At 43.3% G+C, this 23,088-nt stretch overlaps 1 protein-coding gene across 1 annotated transcript; it reads right to left on the reverse strand.

The window, feature by feature from the left end:
* Positions 1-1,924: 1,924 nt before the first annotated feature.
* Positions 1,925-19,834, reverse strand: LOC139535397 (adenosine receptor A1-like). The gene is made up of 3 exons (XM_071334758.1): positions 18,716-19,834; positions 6,281-6,575; positions 1,925-5,528 (listed from the first exon to the last, which is right to left on the reverse strand). Exons 1-3 carry the CDS (start codon positions 19,141-19,143, stop codon positions 5,151-5,153), a joined length of 1,101 nt encoding a protein of 366 aa, XP_071190859.1. The 5' UTR covers positions 19,144-19,834; the 3' UTR covers positions 1,925-5,150.
* Between the last annotated feature and the right edge of the window lie 3,254 nt (positions 19,835-23,088).

The following is a 23,088-nucleotide window of genomic DNA, read 5'->3' on the forward strand; positions in this document are numbered from 1 at the left end:
TAAAGTACAGATAACCCCAAAAACGACTTATGTAGTACTTTAAAGTACTTTTACTTAAGTACTTTACACCATTGGTTTCTGTCCAATTACCTGTCCCCTCTCACCTCTCGCCTGCCTCCTCTCCACTCACCTCCTTCATCACCCCTCACCCTCAACATCCTCACTCTTTTCTTCTTTCACCCCTCACCTTCTCACTCACTTTATCCTTTCACCTTCACCTCCCTCATCTCCAAAATCAGATCCAGAGACTGAGTTGTTTTAAGAGCATTTGTTTATAAACAAAATGTAGTATTTAAAACCACAATGTCAGAGTATTTTCCCTTAGATCATCCCTTATTGGATTTGCCATACATTTTGAATAAGCCCCCACATTTTGAATGTCCTCCCTAACAGCAACAAGAAATAATAGATCATCCTTATTTACATGTATGGTTTCTGTTTCTGTGTGTAAAATTCTCCATTGCCTGTCATAAATTCGAGATCAAACAAGCAGAGGACCTATCAGAAGTAAAGAACAAATTGGAGGAATCAGTGGACAGGCTGATCCTACTGGGGCTGAAAAGGATTGTTGTCAAGACAATGGAGGACGGGGATGGTGTGGTTGAATTGTTAGCTATTTATCAGTCATTGCTTGGGGATAGAAGCTGTTCAAGAGCCTGTTGGTGCTAGACTTGATGCACCGGTACCACTTGCCGTACGGAAGCACAGAAAATAGTTCATGGCTTGCGTGGTTGGAGTCTTTAACGATCTTCCGGGCCTTCCTACCACACCGCCTGATATAGATGTCCTGGATGAAAGGGAGCTCGGCCCCAATGATGTAATGGGCTGTCCGCACCACCCTCTGTAGCGCCATGCGATCGAGGGCGGTGCTATTGCCATGCCAGGCAGTGAGGCAGCTAGTCAAAATGCTCTCAATGGGACAGCTGTCGAACCTTTTGAGGATTTGAGGTCCCATGCCAAACCTTTTCAACCTCCTGTTGCGCCTTCTTCATGACTGTGCGTGTTTGAACCATTTAAAGTTTTAAGTGATTTACGGGCTCTGGTTCCCCCCAAAAAAGTAGTGCACTATATAGGGAATAGGGTGCCATTTCAGACACAGCCATAGTGTGCTACTAATAGTTCAACAGGTTCCTATCGGTACATGCCGGATACCCCCTTCCCCCGTTACACATCATCGTTCCCTAAGCCGATGGGAGATGTTTGAAGTCATTGTTAGTAGTTCTACCTTCCTAATTCGGAATCCTAAATCACCATTCTGACCTGACCTCTCCATTGGTCTGTTCTGTTGTCTTGCATCAGGTCAGACAGTACAACCTGTCTTGTCAGTCGATGGACCTTAGTGATGTATTAGGAGTGACGCCATTCTGCTGCATTCTAGAATGTAGAGAGATTAGATCACCCACGGTTACGGTATCGGAACCCAGCCACCTGTGGATAATTAGTTCAGCCTGTGTGAGGTAACATTTCAACCCTCATTTAGGAACATTCCTTGACAGAACTTCCTCACTGTGTGGGGTCAAACTGAGGTTAGGGTCCCCCTCGATTCTGTCGAGGGTTGGGGATAGGGTCCCTTCCCCATACCCTCCTTCAAGTTCAATCACTGCAGGGTTAGGATCCCTCCCACCACCTCCACCTCTTTATCCAATCATAATTCTCTAACCAGCAGGCAAATCAACAGAGAAACCATTGTCATGTACATCCTTCTGCTCTAATAATCCAGTATTCACATCCCGACATCTTCACTTACTTACTTCCTTACTTACTTTATTGTCCCCATGGGGAAATGTTGTTGCAGTATCATGTACATGTTTAAAGTGGTGTTTAAACATGTACATGACAATACAACAAATTGACAGCACAATATTCATAACAGTTACATCCAAATTGTAACAATCATTGTTGGAAGGATGGTCGGACCAAGATGCAGCGTGGGGTAGGTTAATCATTTTTATTTATGATAACCGGCACAAAAACAAGAAAGAGTAACAAACGAAACGTTCAGCTTTGTAGGGCTAAAAAGCAACAATACAAAAACAAGATCCCACACAAAACAGGTGGAAAAGGCTGCCTAGATATGATCCCCAATCAGAGACAACGACAGCTGCCTCTGATTTAGAACCACACCAGGCCAACATAGAAATACAAAAAACTAGAGTACCCACCCTAGTCACACCCTGACCTAACCAAAATATAGAATAAAAAGGCTCTCTAAGGTCAGGGCGTGACACAAATAAAAAAAGACTAGCTTGCTGGCCTTACACGGGTTCGATAGGAACATCAGCCTGAACTGTTTAGGAGGGATATCACACCTGGCACAAATTATTGTCTAGTTTGGTTTTCATGCCAGGGGGTGACCTATACCTGCACCCAGAGGGGAGTAGTTCAAAGTCCGGGTACATGGAGTGGCTTGGGTCTAAAATAATTTTATGAGCCTTACTGAGGGCCTATCTGTTTGACTCTAAGTACCTTGATTGCTGTGGTGATAATCCTTCTCAGCATATTTTTCTGGCTGACACTGGCATTGCCAAACCAACAAACAATACAAAAAGTTTAAATACTCTCAACATTAAAAGATCCCAGCTTTTTTAGAAAGTACAGTCTCTGTTGACTCTTTTAGTAGATCAGGGTTGTACACTTACTCCACTGAAGCTTATTGTCCAAGAGGACACCCATAAATTTGTATTCCTCTATCTCTATGTTCTGATCTCTGACAGATGTTGCAGAGGTAGGTGTTGTATGCTTCTTGAAGTCTATGCACATCTCTTTGATCTTGTTGGTATTGAGGACCAAGTATGATTCATCACACCACTCTACAAAGTAATTTAGGACGGGGCCATGTTGTTCCTCGTCATCATGCAACAGGCTGATCAAGGCAGTGTCATCAGCAAACTTAACGAAGTGTCTGTCAGGATGGGAACTAGTACAACTATTAGTGTACAAAATGTACAGGAGTGGGGACAAAACAAATCCCTGTGGGGAGCCTGTGTTGGTGGTGCATATGTCCGACACTCGGGGACACAACTTGACCCGCTGTGACATCTGGTTCAGAAAGTCCAACAGCTACAAAACCAGCCACCCCATCTCAGCGGAAGTCACTTATGATTCTCTGTGCCAGAATATAAGGCTGGATTGTGTTGAAGGCAGAAGAAAAGTCAACAAACAGAACATTGACGGATTTGGCGCCCTCTTGAGGTCTGTAGATCATGTTGAGAAGAGTAAGAATGGCATCGTCAACTCCTCTGCTGGGCTGATAGGCAAACTGAAATGGGTCGAGGAGCTTCTGGGTGTTGCAGAGAATATGACTTTTCACAATTTTCTCAAAGCATTTAATTCCTAAGGATGTCAAGGCGACAGGGCAGTAGTCATGCAGCAAAGAGGGATTAGATGCTTTAGGAATGGGTATAATTATTGAGTTTTTCCACAATACTGGCACGTGTTGCCGGTCGAGCGAGGATTGGAAAATGTCTGTATAAACACCAGCTATTTGTTCATCACAGTGCTTCAATGTCCACTTATTTTGCCCAGGCCTGGGCTTTTTTGTGCATTAGATCCACTGAACAACTTCAAAACATCAGCCTGTTTAACAACAACCCTCTCAAACATTTGTAATGATGCTTCCATTTGTTTGTTTGCTTCCTAAGTCGTCTGATTCAAATCTTGAGAAGAAAACATTCAGTTCATTAGCCATGTTCTGTCCCTCATGTCTCCCAAGCTCAGCACTGGTTTTCTCCTGCCTATGTGGGAGGAACTAGCCATGGATTTAATCTTTTACCAGGCCACCCTTGAGTTTCCTGAGGAGAGGGTCCTCTCCACCCTTTGCTTGTATGCCTCCTTGTCCACCAGTATCTGTCTTTTGATCTCATGTTGTACATCTCTTAAAGCCTGTCTATCACCCTCAGCATAAACTGCCTTCTTCCTATTAATTCGTGATTTTAGATGTCTTGATACCCAAGCTTATTGTTAGGGAACATTTTACAGGTTTTTGTAGGCACAACTGACACAACACAGAAGTTGACATACACTGAAACAACATCTGTGAGTTTGTTAAGATCCGAGCTGCTGTCTTCAAATACCTCCCACATAGTACAGTCAAAACACCCTTGGAGAGGAGTGATACTATTGTCGTTCCAGATCTGGACAGTTTTAACTCTGGGTTTCTCCCTCTCCAAGAGCTGACAGTAGGTTGGCTGGAGGTAGACAACATTGTGGTCAGATGTCCCCAGGGGAGGTCCGGTGGTGGCAGAGAAAGCATTTGGTATTGTCCCATAGCACAAATCAAGAGTCTTATTTTTCCTAGTGTGACATTTCACATACTGGTGGTACGTGTGCAGGACCTTGTGCAAAGTGCAGTTGTTAAAATCCCTTCAAATAAATGTGGGTGCGTCGGGGGAGATGGACTCCAGTTTCTGTGACAGATTATATATCATCTCTGATTCCTTTGCTATATTATCGTTTGGTTGAATGTACACAACGGTAACAAACAATTGGGGGAACTCACGGGGCAGATAGTAGGGTCACAGTGACACAGAAAACAGTTCAATGTCAGGGGTACAGAGTCTCTCTCTTACCAGGATCCATTTACACCACTGGTCCCTGTGACGGTCAGATCACGATCTGGCCAGTGTGAAGCCAGCTGGCTCCACTTCCCTGTCTGGGACTCATCCAGCCAAGTCTCAGTAAACGCCAGCAAACAGGCCTCCCAGTATTCATGTTGGAAGCGCAGATTCGCTGACAGCTCATCCACTTTCCCCCTCGGTGACTGGGCGTTGATCAGCAAGGTGGTGGGTACTGTCTACTGTCTACTACCCTGTCATACTTCTCTGTCTGATTCCCCTGCGTTTTCCACGTTTACATTTGGGTTTGTAATCCACTCGCAGACAATCAGGGATTAGATGAGCCCTTGGGATATCCATTACGTTCGTGTTTGAGTTGCATTGTAGTAGAAACTCTCTGCTGTATTGGATTCCGCTGCCAGCAGCGTTTCCATAACAGTCCTTTAGTAACGAGTATGTACGCGATCAACAAGATCAGTCCAACACCCCACCACTGAAAAGCCATCATTGACAGATGGTTAACAAACAACACACGACACACACATTGAGGGATGCGACAGACCCGTGACCCCTATGACCTTCATCACCAGATCAGACTTAATTGTCATCATCGTTCGCCCTCAACATCCTCTCCAATCTGCTCTGGCACCTCTGACTCCCTCTCTGGGGCAGCTTGCCTACCGGGTCCCTACACAGCACATACTGCTTCCAGATCTTCCGGAACGCATTCTGGAACTTCTTGATCTGGAATGCGTAGACAATGGGGTTCACAGCGGAGTTGCCGTGTGTGAGCAGGATGGCGATGTAGATGAGAAGCGCGGGCTTGTCACCGTTCGGGCTAAACAGCGTGATGCAGTTGAGGATGTTTAGAGGAAGCCAGCTGATGGCAAACAGGAAGAGGACCAGAGCCAATGACTTGGCTAGTTTCAGCTCCTTACTGTAGTAATGGCTGCGGTCTGTGTGGCTCTCCGTCACCTGGGGTAGGAGGGAGGGAGAAGAGGATTTAGACTTTAGATTCAGAGGCTGTACATTTCTGCAATGCATACTTACAATTTAACTGATGTTAACTGACGTTACATTTTTTGGTTATTCTAAGTGGGTTTGATTTGCACAGCATCGTGTCCTGGGTGGAGTGAGTTGACACCTGATTTAGAAACAAATCAACATCTCTGCTCATTATGCCTGTCTAAGCTTTCATCCCTGAGGGGAATAACCTGTTACGCCAAAGGACAGCGAATTTCAACACCCGTTTATCTCCTTCCACCTCCCTGCTGTGCTCATCAAATGCACCCGCTTCATTCACCTGACTCTAGTCTAGTCAGTGACCTTCATGTAACCTGGTCCCAGAACTGTTTGTGCGGTCTTGCCAACTCCTAGGATCATTCTCAGGCCATGTGAGAATGACCATAGGAGTTGGCAAGATCAAGCTAACTTTGGCAAGACAAGCTCAAGCTAACCTTGACAAGACATTGGAAAGACTAGCTCAACCCAACCTTGGCAAGACATTGGAAAGACTAGCTCAAGCTAACCTTGGCAAGACATTGGTAAGACTAAATTAGGCTAATGTTCTTACCGAGCTGGCGTTGGATCATATAATACCTCAGCATAGATAATTCTTGCACATATAATAGAGACAATGCACATAGCTCATGGTAAAGAAGGTAGGGTTACCCTGTTCTAGTCATTTGATTCTCAAGACAGGTACTTCTCTACAGACAGTGAGCTACCTTCTTGTTGAGCTGGTGGTGTATCTTGTAGAATATCTCAGCATAGATGAGCAGCATGAGGACGAGGGGCGGCAGCACCCAGCCGAAGAAGTTGAAGTAGACCATGTAGTCCATGCTGATGACTTTCTCAAACTTACACATCACTAAGAAGTCATGGGTCACCTGGGAGACATTGTCATGGAGACGCTGCCGGTTGTTCCAGCCCAGCATGGGCGTCAGGCCAACCACTATGGCAACCATCCAACACACCACCACCGCCGTGCCTGCACGCCGCCGTGTCACCACATGTTTGTAGCTATGGAGATGGAGGATAAGACAAGAATGAGGAGTTAGAGTATACTGGGTTGGTGTGTGTGTATTGAGCAACAATTGCTGGAGTTTTAGTGCATACTTTTCTGTTTTCCCTGTTTATATGCTTCCAAGTGCTTTCTTTGTGTCACGCCCTGATCTGTTTCACCTGTCCTTGTGCTTGTCTCCACCTCACTCCAGGTGTCGCCCATCTTCCCCACTTATCCCCTGGGTATTTATACCTGTGTTTTCTGTCTGTCTGTGCCAGTTCGTCTTGTTTGTTCAAGTCTACCAGCGTTTTGTGTCTCAGCGCCTGCTTTTCCCCAGTCTCTCTTTTCTCACCCTCCTGGTTTTGACCCCTGCCTGTCCTGACTCCGAGCCCGCCTGCCTGACTACTCTGCCTGCCCCTGAGCCTGCCTGCCGTCCTGTACCTTGGCCCCACCACTCTGGATTATCGACCCCCGCCTGCCTTGACCTGTCGTTTGCCTGCCCGTGTTACAATAAAAATTGTTACTTCTACACAGTCTGCACTTGGGTCTTACCTGAAACCTGATACTTTCTTGACTTTGAATCAATAGAAGAAATGTGTGTCCTGCACTACAAATCGTTTTCAAGGCAAAGGGTGGCTACTTTGAAGAATCTCAAATATAAAATATATTTTGATTTGTTTATCACTTTTATGGTTAGTACATGATTCCATGTGTGTTATTTCATAGTTTTGATGTCTTCACTATTATTCTACAATGTAGAAAATAGTAAAAATAAAGAAAAACCCTTGAATGAGTAGGTGTGTCCAAACTTTCGACTGGTACTGTAATTGTGGCCGGAGGCAAGGTACATACAGGGCCTGTGTTAAAGACAGAATGTTTGCATAAGGGTGTTAGTTGCAGAGTTTGGCAGGACCGACATCAGTGTATTCTATGGAGTCCCAAAAACCAAGGCTTTAATGTTACATGCAATTGGGAGAGCAGAATGGAATGTGACTGGGGCTCATAAATTAAGGAAGTAGGTAATAGAGTCTCTGGGGAATGATACCCCTCTGTGTACAGTGATACAGGAGATATCTCGTAGTAGAGGAAGGACAGCTAATTGTGCAAGATATGCATGTTAACATTAGAAGCCTCCTCCCTAAGTTTATTTTATTCACTGCTTTAGCACACTCTGCCTACCCGGATGTCCTAGCCGTGTCTGAATCCTGGCTCAGGAACCAAAAACCCAGAAATTTCCACCCCTAACTACAACATCTTCCAACAAGATAGAACTGCCAAATCAAATCAAATCAAATGTATTTATATAGCCCTTCTTACATCAGCTAATATCTCAAAGTGATGTACAGAAACCCAGCCTAAAACCCCAAACAGCAAGCAATGCAGGTGTAGAAGCAAATGGGGCGGTGTTGCAATCTACTGCAGAGATAGCCTGCAGAGTTCTGTCTTACTATCCAGGTCTGTACCCAAACAATTCTAGTTTCTACTTTTAAAAATCCACCTTTCCAGAAACAAATCTCTCACCGTTGCCGCTTACTATAGACCACCCTCTGCCCCCAGTTGTGCCCTGGACACCATATGTGAATTGATTGCCCCCCATTTATCTTCAGAGTTCGTGCTGTTAGGTGACCTAAACTGAGACATGCTTAACACCCCGGCCATCCTACAATCTAAACTTGATGCCCTCAATCTCACACAATTATCAATGAACCCACCAGGTACAACCCCAAATCCGTAAACACGTGCACACTCATAAATATCATCCTAACCAACTTGCCCTCCAAATACACCTCTGTTGTTTTCAACCAAGATCTCAGCAATCACTGCCTCATTGCCTGCATCCTTAATGGGTCTGCGGTCAAACGACCACCCCTCATCACTGTTAAACGCTCCCTAAAACATTTCTGCGAGCAGGCCTTTCTAATCGACCTGGCCCGGGTATCCTGGAAGGATTTTGACCTCGTCCCGTCAGTAGAGGATGCCTGGTTATTCTTTAAAAGTGCCTTCCTCACCATCTTAAATAGGCATGCCCCATTCAAAAAATGTAGAACCAGGAACAGATATAGCCCTTGGTTCTCTCCAGGCCTGACTGCCCTTGACCAGCACAAAAACATCCTGTGGCGTTCTGCATTAGCATCGAATAGCCCCCGTGATATGCAACTTTTCAGGGAAGTTAGGAACCAATATACACAGGCAGTTAGGAAAGCTAAGGCTAGCTTTTTCAAGCAGAAATTTTCATCCTGTAGCACAACTCAAAAAAGTTATGGGACACTGTAAAGTCCATGGAGAATAAGAGCACCTCCTCCCAGCTGCCCACTGCACTGAGGCTAGGAATACTGTCACCACGGATAAATCCACTATAATTGAGAATTTCAATAAGCACTTTTCTACAGCTGGCCATGCTTTCCACCTGGCTACCCCTACCCCGATCAACAGCCCTGCACCCCCCACAGCAACTCGCCCAAGCCCCCACCATTTCCCCTTCACCCAAATCCAGATAGCGGATGTTCTGAAAGAGTTGCAAAATCTGGACCCCTACAAATCAGCTGGGCTAGACAATCTGGACCCTCTTTTTCTAAAATGATCTGCCGAAATTGTTGCAACCCCTTTTACTAGCCTGGTCAAACTCTCTTTCATATCGTCTCAGATTCCCAAAGATTTGAAAGCTGCTGCGGTCATCCCCCTCTTCAAAGGGGATGAAACTCTAGACCCAAACTGCTATAGACCTATATCTACCCTACCCTGCCTTTCTAAGGTCTTCGAAAGCCAAGTTAACCTCTCTAGGGTACGTGAGACGGTAGCATCCCACCTCTTCAACAGCCAGTGAAACTGCAGGGTGCCAAATTCAAAACAGAAAATCCCATAATTAAAATTCCTCAAACATGTATTTTACACCATTTTAAAGATACACTTTGTCACGCCCTGGCCTTAGTATTCTTTGTTTTCTTTATTATTTTAGTTAGGTCAGGGTGTGACATGGGAAGTTTGTGTGTTTTGTCTAGTTTAGGGTGTGTGTATTGTTTAGGGGGTTTTGTATAGTGAATGGGGTTGTGTTCAGGAGAGAGGTCTAGGAAAGTCTATGGTTGCCTGGTTTGGTTCTCAATCAGAGACAGCTGGTTATTGTTGTCTCTGATTGGGAGCACATTTAAGGCAGCCATAGGCTTTAGGTGATTGTGGGTAATTGTCTATGTTCTATGTTGCATGTGTGCACTTAGTTCTTTCATAGCTTCACGTTTGTTGTTTTGTTCCGTTTGTTCAAATCAAATCAAATCAAATTTTATTAGTCACATACACATGGTTAGCAGATGTTAATGCGAGTGTAGCGAAATGCTTGTGCTTCTAGTTCCGACAATGCAGTAATAACAACAAGTAATCTAACCTAACAATTCCACAACTACTACCTTATACACACAAGTGTAAAGGGATAAAGAATATGTACATAAAGATATATGAATGAGTGATGGTACAGAACGGCATAGGCAAGATGCAGTAGATGGTATAGAGTACGGTATATACATATGAGATGAGTACTGTAGGGTATGTAAACATAAAGTGGCATAGTTTAAAGTGGCTAGTGGTACATGTATTACATAAAGATGGCAAGATGCAGTAGATGATATAGAGTACAGTATATACATATACATATGAGATGGGTAATGTAGGGTATGTAAACATTATATTAAGTGGCATTGTTTAAAGTGGTTAGTGGTACATTTTTACATAATTTCCATCAATTCCCATTTTTAAAGTGGCTGGAGTTGAGTCAGTATGTTGGCAGCGGCCGCTAAATGTTAGTGGTGGCTGTTTAACAGTCTGATGGCCTTGAGATAGAAGCTGTTTTTCAGTCTCTCGGTCCCTGCTTTGATGCACCTGTACTGACCTCGCCTTCTGGATGATAGCGGGGTGAACAGGCAGTGGCTTGGGTGGTTGTTGTCCTTGATGATCTTTATGGCCTTCCTGTGACATCGGGTGGTGTAGGTGTCCTGGAGGGCAGGTAGTTTGCCCCCGGTGATGCGTTCTGCAGACCTCACTACCCTCTGGAGAGCCTTACGGTTGTGGGCGGAGCAGTTGCCGTACCAGGCGGTGATACAGCCCGACAGGATGCTCTCGATTGTGCATCTGTAGAAGTTTGTGAGTGCTTTTGGTTACAAGCCGAATTTCTTCAGCCTCCTGAGGTTGAAGAGGCGCTGCTGCGCCTTCTTCACAACGCTGTCTGTGTGGGTGGACCAATTCAGTTTGTCCGTGATGTGTACACCGAGGAACTTAAAACTTTCCACCTTCTCCACTACTGACCCGTCGATGTGGATAGGGGGGTGCTCCCTCTGCTGTTTCCTGAAGTCCACAATCATCTCCTTTATTTTGTTGACGTTGAGTGTGAGGTTATTTTCCTGACACCACACTCCGAGGGCCCTCACCTCCTCCCTGTAGGCCGTCTCGTCGTTGTTGGTAATCAAGCCTACCACTGTAGTGTCATCCGCAAACTTGATGATTGAGTTGGAGGCGTGCATGGCCACGCAGTCGTGGGTGAACAGGGAGTACAGGAGAGGGCTCAGAACGCACCCTTGTGTTCATCTTCCTAATAAAGAGAAGATGTATTTTTCACACGCTGCGCCTTGGTCCTCTCTCTCACCCATAGACGATCGTGACACACTTGTTGTAAATCCAGCCACAGTCTCCGATTTCAAAAAGGCTTTACGACGAAAGCAAACCAAACAATTATGTTAGGTGAGTGCCTAATCACAGAATAACACAGCCATTTTTCCAGCCAAAGCGAGAATTCACAAAAAGCAGAAATATAGATAAAATTAATCACTAACCTTTGATGATCTTCATCAGATGACACTCATAGGACTTCATGTTACACAATACATGTATGTTTTGTTCGGTAAAGTTCATATTTATATCCAAAAATCTGAGTGAGTTTACATTGGCGCGTTACGTTCAGAAGTTCCAAAACATCCTTTGATTTTGCAGAGAGCCACATCAATTTACAGGAATACTCATAATTAACATTGCTAAAAGATACAACTGTTATGCATGGAATTTTAGATGCACTTCTCCTTAATGCAACCGCTGTGTCAGATTTCAAAAAAGCTTTACAGAAAAAGCAAACCATGCAATAATCTGAGTCTGCGCTCAGAGCCCAATCAAGAAACAAATATATCCGCCATATTGTGCAGTCAACATGTCAGAAATAACATTATAAACATTCACTTACCTTTGATGATCTTCATCAGAATGCACTCCCAGGAATCCCAGTTCCACAACAAATGTTTGTTTTGTTCGATAACGTCCATCATTTATGTCCAAATTCCTCCTTTTGTTAGGGCGTTTAGTAAACAAATGGAAACTCACGAGGCGCGGAGTCCAGACGAAATGTCGGACGAAAATTCCAAAAAGTTATATTACTGGTCGTAGAAACAAATCAAACGATGTATAGAATCAATCTTTAGGATGTTTTTATCATAAATGTTCAATAATGTCCCAACCGGAGAATGAATTTGTCTGTAGAAAAGCAATGGAACGAGAGGTAACTTTCTCATGACCGCGTATCACGAGACCGAGGCTGCTGGCAGACCTCTGACTCATTCCCCTCTCATTCAGCCCCACTTCCCAGTAGAAGCCTGAAACAACGTTCTAAAGACTTGACATCTAGTGGAAGCCTTAGGAAGTGCAAGATGACCCATATCCCACTGTATATTCAATAGGGACTGAGTTGAAAAACTAAAAACCTCAGATTTCCCACTTCCTGGTTGGATTTTTACTCAGGTTTTTGCCTGCCATATGAGTTCTGTTATACTCACAGACATCATTCAAACAGTTTTAGAAACTTCAGAGTGTTTTCTATCCAATACTACTAATAATATGCATATATTAACATCTGGGACTGAGTAGGAGGCAGTTTACTCTGGGCACGTTTTTCATACAAACGTGAAAATGCTGCACCCTATCCATAAGAAGTTAATGATGGTGTTGGAGTCGTGTTTGGCCACGCAGTCGTGGGTGAACAGGAAGTACACGAGGGGACTAAGTACACACCCCTGAGGGGCCCCTGTGTTGAGGATCAGCGTGGCAGACGTGTTGTTGCCTACCCTTACCCCCTGGGGGCGGCCCATCAGGAAGTCCAGGATCCAGGTGCAGAGGGAGGTGTTTAGTCCCAGGGTCCTTAGCTTAGTGATGAGCTTTGCGGGCACTATGGTGCTGAATGCTGAGCTGTAGTCAATGAATAGCATTCTCACATAGGTGTTCCTTTTGTCCAGGTGGGAAAGGGCAGTGTGGAGTGCGATTGAGATTGCTGTTGATGTGAGCCATGACTAGCCTTTCAAAGCACTTCATTGCTACCGACGTGAGTGCTATGGGCGGTAGTCATTTAGGCAGGTTACCTTCGCTTCCTTGGGCACAGGGACTATGGTGGTCTGCTTGAAACATGTAGGTATTACAGACTTGGCCAGGGAGAGGTTGAAAATGTCAGTGAAGACACTTGCCAGTTGGTCCGCGCATGCTTTGAGTACACGTCCTGGTAATCCATCTGGCCCACGGCTTTGTGAATGTTGACCTGTTTAACTTCACTAGGGTAGGGGGCAGCATTCGGAATTTTGGATGAAAAGTGTGCCCAAATTAAACTGCCTGCTACTCAGGTCCAGAGGCTAGGATATGCATAAAGCATATCACTCTAAAACACTCTAAAGTTTCCAAAACTGTTAAAATAATGTCTGTGAGTATAACAGAACTGATATGGCAGGCGAAAACCTGAGGAAAATCCAACTAGGAAGAACTATTATTTTGAAAGGCTGTTTTTCCATTGAAAGCCTATCCACCATACAAAGACTTAGGACCCAGTTCACGATATCTATGGCTTCCTCTACACGTGGCCAGTCTTTAGGCATTGTTTCAGGCTTTTACTCTGAAAAATGAGGGAGATACAGCACTTCAATGAGAGGCCAGTGGAAATTTCCAGACATGAGTCCAATGCGTGATCGGGAACGCACCTTTCTTGTTTCTCCTTTTCTATTGAAGAAGCTTTTGTCCAGTTGAAATATTATTGATTATTTATGACAAAAACAACCTGAGGATTGATTTTAAACATCGTTTGACATGTTTCTACTAACTTTTATTGTACTTTTTTGACTTTTTGTTGTGATGTTGAGCGTGCGCATTGTGCCTTTGGATTTCTGAACTAAACGCACCAACAAAACGGAGGTATTTGGACATAAAGATGAACTTTATCAAACAAAACGAACATTTGTTGTCTAACATGGAGACCTGGGAGTGCCATCAGATGAAGATCATCAAAGGTAAGTGATTAATTTGAATGCTATTTATGACTTTTGTGACACCTCTACTTGGTTGGAAAATGGCTGTATGGTTTTCTGTGGCTAGGCGCTGACCTAACATAATCGCATGGTGTGCTTTTGCTGTACAGCCTTTTTGAAATCTGACACAGCGGTTGCATTAAGGAGAAGAATATCTTTAATCGTATGTTAAACACTTGTATCTTAGATCAATGTTTATGATGAGTATTTCTGTAATTTGATGTGGCTCTCTGCACTTTCACCGGATGTTTGTTTGAGACAATGCATTTCTGAACATAACACGCCAATTTCAAATTAGGTTTTTGGACATAAAGATTAACTTTATCGAACAAAACACACATTTATTGTCTAACGTGGAGTCCTGGGAGTGCCATCAGATGAAGATCATCAAAGGTTAGTGATTAATTTAATCGCTATTTCTGACTTTTGTGAGCCCTCTCCTTGGCTGGAAAATGGCTGTATGGTTTTCAGTGACTAGGCGCTGACCTAGCATAATCACATGGTGTGCTTTCGCAGTAAAGCCTTTTTGAAATCGGACACTGTCGTTGGATTTACAAGAAGTTTATCTTTAAAATGGTGTATAATACTTGTATGTTTGAGGAATTTTAATTATGGGATTTCTGTTGTTTTGAATTTGGCGCCCTGCAAATTCACTGGCTGTTGTCGAGGTGGGACAGAGGTTAAAGGTCTTGCTCACATTGGCTACGGAGAGCGTTATCACACAGTCGTCCAGAACAGCTGGTGCTCTTGTGCATGCTTCAGTGTTGCTTGCCTCGAAGCGAGTAGAAAAGGCATTTAGCTTGTCTGGTAGGCTCGCGTCACTGGGCAGCTTACATCTGGGTTTCCCTTTGTAGTCCTTAATAGTTTTCAAGCCCTGCCACATCCGATGAGCGTCAGAGACGGTGTAGTAGGATTCAATCTTAATCCTGTAATGATGCTTTGATTGTTTGATGGTTCGTTTGAGGGCATAGCAGGATTTCTTATAAGCGTCCGGATTAGTGTCCCGCTCCTTGAAAGTGGCAGCTTTATCTCAATGCAGATGTTACCTGTAATCCATGGCTTCTGGTTTGGATATGTACGTGCGGTCACTGTGGGGACGACGTCGTTGATGCACTTATGGATGAAGCCGATGACTGAGATGGTATACTCCTCAATGTCATTGAATGAATCCCGGAACATAATCCAGTCTGTGCTAGCAAAACAGTCCTGTAGCGCAGCATCCACATCAGTTACAGGGTGTCCACATCACCAACAAACTAACATGGTCCAAGCACACCAAGACAGACGTGAAGAGGGCACGACAAAACCTAATCCCCCCAGGAGACTGAACATATTTGGCATGGGTCCTCAGGTCCTGAAAAGGTTCTCGAGCTGCACCATCAAGAGAATCCTGACCGGTTGCATCACTGCATGGTATGGCAACTGCCCAGCCTCCGACAGCAAGGCACTACAGAGGGTAGTGAGTATGGCCCAGTACATCACTGACTCTGTACCGGTACCCCGCTGTATATAGTCTCGCTATTGTTATTTTACTGCTGCTCTTTAATTACTTGTTACTTTTATTTCTTATTCTTTTTTTTTTTTTTACTGCATTGTTGGTTAGGGGCTCGTAAGTAAGCATTTCACTGTAAGATCTCTACACCTGTTGTATTCGGCGGATGTGACTAATAAAACGTGATTTGATCTTACCATTTCCGTATTGAGTGAGTCACTGGTACCTCCTGCTTTAGTTTTTGCTTGTAAGCATGAATCAGGAGGATAGAATTATGGTCAGATTTGCCAAATGGAGGGCAAACTTTGTATGCGTCTCTGTGTGTGGAGTAAAGGTGGTCTACAGTTTTTTCCCCTCTGGTTGCACATGTGACATGCTGGTAAAAATGTGGTAAAACTGATTTAAGTTTGCCTGCATTAAAGTCCCCGGCCACTAGGAGCGCCACCTCTGGATGAGCATTTTCTTTGTTTGCTTATGGCATTGGTTTTATTTGGTTTTATTAAGGTCTTAGTGCCAGCATTGGTCTGTGGTGGTAAATAGACGGCTACGAATAATATAGATGAGAACTCTCTTGGTAGATCATAAGGTTATCATAAGGTACTCTACCTCAGGCGAGCAATAGCTTGAGACTTCTTTAATATTAGACATCGCGCACCAGCTGTTATTGACAAATAGACACACACCCTCACCCCTCGTCTTACCAGACGTAGCTTCTCTGTCCTGCCGGTGCAGGGAAAATCCCACCAGCTCTATATTATCCATGTCGTCGTTCAGTCACGACTTAGTGAAACATAAGATACTACAGTTTTTAATGTCCCGTTGGTAGGATAATCGTAATCATAGGTCACCAATTTTATTTTCCAACGATTGCATGTTAGCCAGTAGAATGGGCGGGAGTTTGGAAAGCAGTATATCCTTCTCGTCAGAAAAAGCTTCTTCCAGTTCAAGGTGAGTAATCGCTGTTCTGATGTCCAGAAGTTATTTTCGGTCATAAGAGATGGTAGCAGCAACATTATGTACAAAATAAGTTAAAAAATAAGTTACAAACAACGCAAAAAAACTAACAAAATAGCACAGTAGGTTAGGAGCATGTAAAACGTCAGCCATCCTCTTCAGTGCCATCTTAACTTCGGCTCCAACTTGAAATATTGAAATATCCTTATTCATGTTAACATATTAGAACTGGGTGTGGAGAGCAGAAAGTACATCTACCTAAGTCCATATGTAGCAGCTCATTGTAAGTGAAATATATAATGATTTTCTCTACACATTACTACCAAGTCGGTCAACAGATGGAGAGCGTTACAGACTCACTAGGAGAGCAAACCTCACAGCTGGTGTGGAATTCAAATAGAGCGGGTCTGCTACACACATCTCATCTTGACTATGGACTTGACACCAACCTATACTGGCTATGTATACACTGTCTGTCTGCAGTCTGTTGTGGTTGGGGAATATCAGTTGTAGATGAATGAATTCCATATTTTATATACAATGTGATATAAAATACAGTTAATGCTTCTCCAGCCGGAAGCAACATCATATTGACATGTAGCTCTGTCTAAGAGCTGATTGTGGGAGATTCTCATTTGGGAAAATGACTGTCATCCATCCTCTCTCCTCCGCAACCCGGAAACTGAAGTGGTCGAGGAGTGTCAATTCGTTAATAGGCAAACTGAAGAGTATCCTCCCCTCCTCGATAGCCCCCTCCTCCTTTCGTCAAAGATATTCATGTGTATCCTACCACGGAAGAGTTTTGAAATCTGCCACACCCCCTTTTGAATCAGCTTTTGTTTTGCCAGAGGAGAAAAACATGCACACGTTTAAAAACAACATGCTACTTATTGTTTTATCTATCAAATGTCTTGCACAACTAACTTCATTTGTTTTGAACACTTTACACATTTATTTTGGGATCCGCCTCTGTAAACGTAATTTGCCTAACGACGCGCGAGTGCAGAAGCACCGTCTTATTTCAAGCCTGCGCATTGCCAATAATATGTACACTCTCCTTGCCGACTCGATTAACTTTGACCTTTTCCAAAAGGAGGAGAGTGAGAGTGGACGGAGGAGAAAGGACTCAAATTGATAAAAGGCCTGTCTGGCAAAACTGTTAATGGGCTGTGTAGTTGCAGCTACAGTGAGCTCCAAAAGTATTGGGACAATGACAAATGATTTGTTGTTTTGGCTCTCTACTCCAGCACTTTGGATTTAAAAATGCTACAATGACTTATGAGGTTAAAGTTAAAGCTTTAATTTGAGTCTATTTTCATCCATATCAGGTGAACCGTTTAGAAATTTGTCACGCCCTGACCTTAGAGATCCTTTTTATGTCTCTATTTTGGTTTGGTCAGGGCATGAGTTGGGGTGGGCATTCTATGTCTTGTGTTCTATGTTTTCTTTTCTGTGTGTTTAGCCGGGTGTGGTTCTCAATCAGAGGCAGCTGTCTGTCATTGTCTCTCTCAGCCTTTTTCCACCTGTGTGTTGTGGGTAGTTGTTTTCTGTTTTGTGTCTGTACCAGACAGGACTGTCTCGTTTCGTTTACTCTCTTTGGTGTTTTTGTTATTTCAGTGTTCAGTTTATTTATTAAATTAACATGAACACTTCCCACGCTGCGTTTTGGTCCACTCCTTCTTCCCAGGACGATCGTTACAAAATTACAGCACTTGTACATAGTCCCCCCCATTTTAGGGCACCAAAAGTATTAGGAAAAATGTACTTAAATGTGTATTAAAGTAGTAAAAAGTTAAGTATTAGCACGCAATGACTACATCAAGCTTGTGACTCTACAAATTTGTTGGATGCATTTGCTGTTTGTTTTGGTTGTGTATCAGATAATTTTGTAACCAATAGAAATTAATGGTAAATTATGTATTGTGTATTTGTTTTTTGTCACATTCAGGATTATACATAATCATAGTAGCTTCCACATGATTGTAGAAGTGTTTAGAAACATATTCTATTCTTATTTACAATTAAAGTGACTCCAAAATGACGCAATACATTATTTACAATTCATTTCTATATACCCTAAAATTAAAGCTGACAGTCTGCACTTTAACCTAATAGTCATTGTACCATTTCAAATCCATAGTTCTAGAGTACAGAGCAAAAAATAAGAAAGAAAAAATGTACTGTCCAAATACATTTGGAGCTTACTGTAAAATAGGCTGAGTAGCCTATTCAGGCAATATGCAACAAAATAGCCTATACTGCACAATATCTCAAATCCCACTGCCAACACACAAACGAGACAAATGTTTGACCTACTGACCTTGGCAAAGAAAGCATGCAAACAGAGACAAAAGAAAACTCAGCAAAGCACATTTCCCCTTTCTCTCTCTCTTATTATTACCTCATGGGTATTTTCACCCTCAGGTAACGGTCGATAGCGATGGCCAGCAACGCGAAGATGGAACTCTGTGTGAGCACCAGCATGATGCACGTGACCAGCAGGCAGCTGTAGAAGTGCATCTTGAAACCGATGTTGATGGTGACGGCCAGCGGGATGACCAGAGCCCCCACCGCAATGTCCGCCAGAGCCAGAGACACAATGAAACAGAAGGTGGTGTCTCGCAGCGAACGGTTGATCCGCACCGCCCAGATAACCATCACGTTTCCGATCACCGAAGTCACTGCGATGATCACCTCCATCACGATGTAGACGGCTTCGATGGGCATCGTGCCGTTAGCCTGGTCGGTCCTGTTGTCTGGTGCTGCTAGTATCTCAGAAAGACAGAGTGGAGAAGTCCTCATATTACTTTGTGGAATTCGGAGAGCCATTGGAACTCTTCTTTAAGCCTGCGCATGGTGTTCTGTTGTTCGATCCTTAGGATGATATGAATCTAGATATATTGGTTGAAAAGTCCTTTTTGAGCCTGCATTAATGGGCAGAATGTGGACCTTGGTTTCAGCATATTGAGGTTTTAGTGAAAGTCTGGTGTCCCACTCCCCAAAAATGAGGAGGAACAATTTTGCCAGAGAATGTGTAATTGAGTCACACTGGCCACATAGTTCCTCAATTCAGTTCGCATCACCACTAGTCGTCATCATTAGTAAGAATAGAACATTTTAAAATAAAATATATGACGCTGGTGTCATAAACGGAGAAAGCTGTCAAGGCATTAAAAAATATATAAATATGTTTAGGCTACTTCCGGAACGTTTAATCAGATTGATTATTCCCCCATTCTCCTCTCATCCGTTCGTCCGTTATATTCCGGTTCTTTTTACAAAGGTGTTCCGCGTAGAATCCAGTCTTCTTTGCCAAAACCTAAGTTTGCTCACAAACGCAGAGCAGAGTGTTTTTTAAAGGCTACAGCGGCAACTGTCCCGAACTCAGACACAGGATGCTGACTGACGGTACGATCAGCTCCAATACAATCTCTAGTAATTGCGGCGAGGGAATTGTCTTCTCCCCGTTCTCTGTACGTTCTGTTAAATCACATGCGCCGGCGGACATCTATGCAGAGAGGGATAAAGATAAAGAGAGAGAGAGTGCACACTGTCCACAAAACGAGGTGGAAACTGAGTTGCACTTCCTAACCGCCTGCCAAATGTATGACCATATTAGCGACACATATTTCCCTCGGATTACACAGAACCACAAAGAAAACAACCCCAATTTTGATAAACTCCCATATCTATTGGGTGAAATACCACAGTGTGACATAACAGCAGCAAGATGTGTGACCTGATGCCACAAGAAAAGGGCAACCAGTGAAGAACAAAAACCATTGTAAATACAACCCATATTTATGTTTATTTATTTTCCCATTTGTACTTTAACTACCCTCTGTAATGCCTTTTGTACTACTTGCACAAGGTATGACATTTGAAATGTCTTTATTCTTCTGGAATTTTTGTGAGTGTAATATTAATTTGTATTGTTTATTTCACTTTTGTTTATTATCTACTTCACTTGCTTTGGCAATGTTAACATATGTTTCCCATGCCAATAAATCCCTTCAATTGAAATTGAATAGAGAGAGAGAGCGAGAGAAAGAGAGAGAGGACACATGGTGCCGCCAATCTATCCCAGCATTGGCCAGTGCGCATGAACGTGACATGCCCATTCTCATGAAAAACAGAAAAAGCTATCTTATTTGTTTATGTAATCGATATTGTGTAGCCCTTACTTGCAGTCAATGACCAAACACTCCCTCATTGGCGTCATAAGTGGAAAGTTATTCATATTTATCATAACTTCATAGGCTAAATAAAAAAAAAATTGTTTGTTTTTGTTTTTTTACTAATGATGAAAATCCGGTGTTTCTATGTCAAACGGTATAATTATATTTCAATCTGTGATGTATGTAATGTGTAATATTGGGATGCAAACTCAAAATTAAAATCAACTCTATATCTGACATAGTACAGGTGTCTTCTTTATTTTTAAGCCCATAACCATGTGTGTGAGGTGTTTCAAAGTAGATTTGTTTAACTACCAAGAATCACTCTGTGGGACCCTGATTTAGCACACTGCAGTAAAAAGGTCATGTGAGCAGGTGAGAGACAGAGAAATGTTGAATGCAATCAAGGCCTAGCCAGTGCTTTTATTTACTGGATGCCATTGTCGAGGTCATTTGGTATGATTGTGAAATCCACCATTTTTATGCTAGAAGGGGTGCAATATAATGACACAAAGCGCAAAGAATACACAATAATGTCATAAGCTGGAAATGTAGCCTGTGACTTAAGAACGCCCATGTATGTAAATCAAATATCTGCTTCTCATGTAAATGCATGCTTTCATATTCAAACGTTTTGGTGGTTTCCATGGCTTTGTCCACCCCCATGGTGGTGGACAAAGCCAGTTTATAGGTTGATTGACGGTTCCAGGAAAGAAGGCTTCCAGACCAACAAAGGATTTCTTCTCTACTGACAGAGGAACAAAGAGAGAGATAGGAGTGGAGGTAAATAGATGATATACAGACAAAACCAAGCTAACACAGTGTGTGTCTGTGTGCGTGCCTGTGAAAGGTTAGAAGAAAGTATTCTGATGGAATCAGAATTGGGAAGATTTTAAACTGGATGCTTAAGCAGAAGCATTGGCAGGTTCCAGATGTGACTGTCTCAGTCAGTGACACACATGCAAGCACGCGCACATACAGTCGTGGCAAAAAAATTTGAGAATGACACAAATATTAATTTTCACAAAGTCTGCTGCCTCAGTGTCTTAAGATATTTTTCTCAGATGTTACTATGGAATACTGAAGTATAATTACAAGCATTTCATAAGTGTCAAAGGCTTTTATTGACAATTACATTAAGTTGATGCAAAGAGTCAATATTTGCAGTGTTGACCCTTCCTTTTCAAGACCTTTGCAATCCGCCCTGGCATGCTGTCAATTAACTTCTGGGCCACATCCTGACTGATGGCAGCCCATTCTTGCATAATCAATGCTTGGAGTTTGTCAGAATTTGTGGGTTTTTGTTTGTCCACCCGCCTCTTGAGGATTGACCACAAGTTCTCAATGGGATTAAGGTCTGGGTAGTTTCCTGGCAATGGACCCAAAATATCGATGTTTTGTTCCCCGAGCCACTTAGTTATCACTTTTGCCTTATGGCAAGGTGCTCCATCATGCTGGAAAATGCATTGTTCGTCACCAAACTGTTCCTGGATGGTTGGGAGAAGTTGCTCTCGGAGGATGTGTTGTACCATTCCTTATTCATGGCTGTGTTCTTAGGCAAAATTGTGAGTGAGCCCACTCCCTTGGCTGAGAAGCAACCCCACACATGAATGGTCTCAGGATGCTTTACTGTTGGCATGACACAGGACTGATGGTAGCGCTCACCTTGTCTTCTCCGGACAAGCTTTTTTCCGGATGCCCCAAACAATCGGAAAGGGGATTCATCAGAGAAAATGACTTTACCCCAGTCCTCAGCAGTCCAATCCCTGTACCTTTTGCAGAATATCAGTCTGTCACTGATGTTTACCTGGAGAGAAGTGGCTTCTTTTGCTGCCCTTCTTGACACCAGGCAATCCTCCAAAAGTCTTCGCCTCACTGTGCGTGCAGATGCACTCACACCTGCATGCTGCCATTCCTGAGCAAGCTCTGCACTGGTGGTGCCCCGATCCCGCAGTTGAATCAACTTTAGGAGACGGTCCTGGCGCTGGCTGGACTTTCTTGGGCACCCTGAAGCCTTCTTCACAACAATTGAAGTTCTTGATGATCCGATAAATGGTTGATTTAGGTGCAATCTTACTGGCAGGAATATCCTTGCCTGTGAAGCCCTTTTTGTGCAAAGCAATGATGACAGCACGTGTTTCCTTGCAGGTAACCATGATTGACAGAGGAAGAACGAACAATGATTCCAAGCACCACCCTTCTTTTGAAGCTTCCAGTCTGTTATTCGAACTCAATCAGCATGAAAGAGTGATCTCTAGCATTGTCCTCGTCAACATTCACACCTGTGTTAACGAGAGAATCACTGACATGATGTCAGCTGGTCCTTTTGTGGCAGGGCTGAAATGCAGTGGAAATGTTTTTGGGGGGATTCAGTTTATTTGCATGGGAAAGAGGGACTCTGCAATTAATTGCAAATCATCTGATCACTCTTCATAACATTCTGGAGTATATGCAAATTGCCATCATACAAACTGAGGCAGCAGACAGAACATTTATATTTGTGTCATTCTCAAAACTTTTGGCCACGACTGTACACGCACAAGCAGGCACACACACACACACACACACACACACACACACACACACTCTGTTGACG

The sequence above is a fragment of the Salvelinus alpinus genome, chromosome 12 (assembly GCF_045679555.1).
Source record: "Salvelinus alpinus chromosome 12, SLU_Salpinus.1, whole genome shotgun sequence".
Lineage (NCBI taxonomy): Eukaryota > Metazoa > Chordata > Actinopteri > Salmoniformes > Salmonidae > Salvelinus > Salvelinus alpinus.

Coding starts and splice junctions, on each gene's coding strand:
- LOC139535397 (XM_071334758.1), bottom strand. CDS start 19,143: ATGGCTCTCCGAATTCCACAAAGTAATATGAGGACTTCTCCACTCTGT. Junction 6,576..18,715: donor AGGGTGAAAATACCCATGAG/GTAATAATAAGA, acceptor CCATCTCCATAG/CTACAAACATGTGGTGACAC. Junction 5,529..6,280: donor ACCACCAGCTCAACAAGAAG/GTAGCTCACTGT, acceptor CTCCTACCCCAG/GTGACGGAGAGCCACACAGA.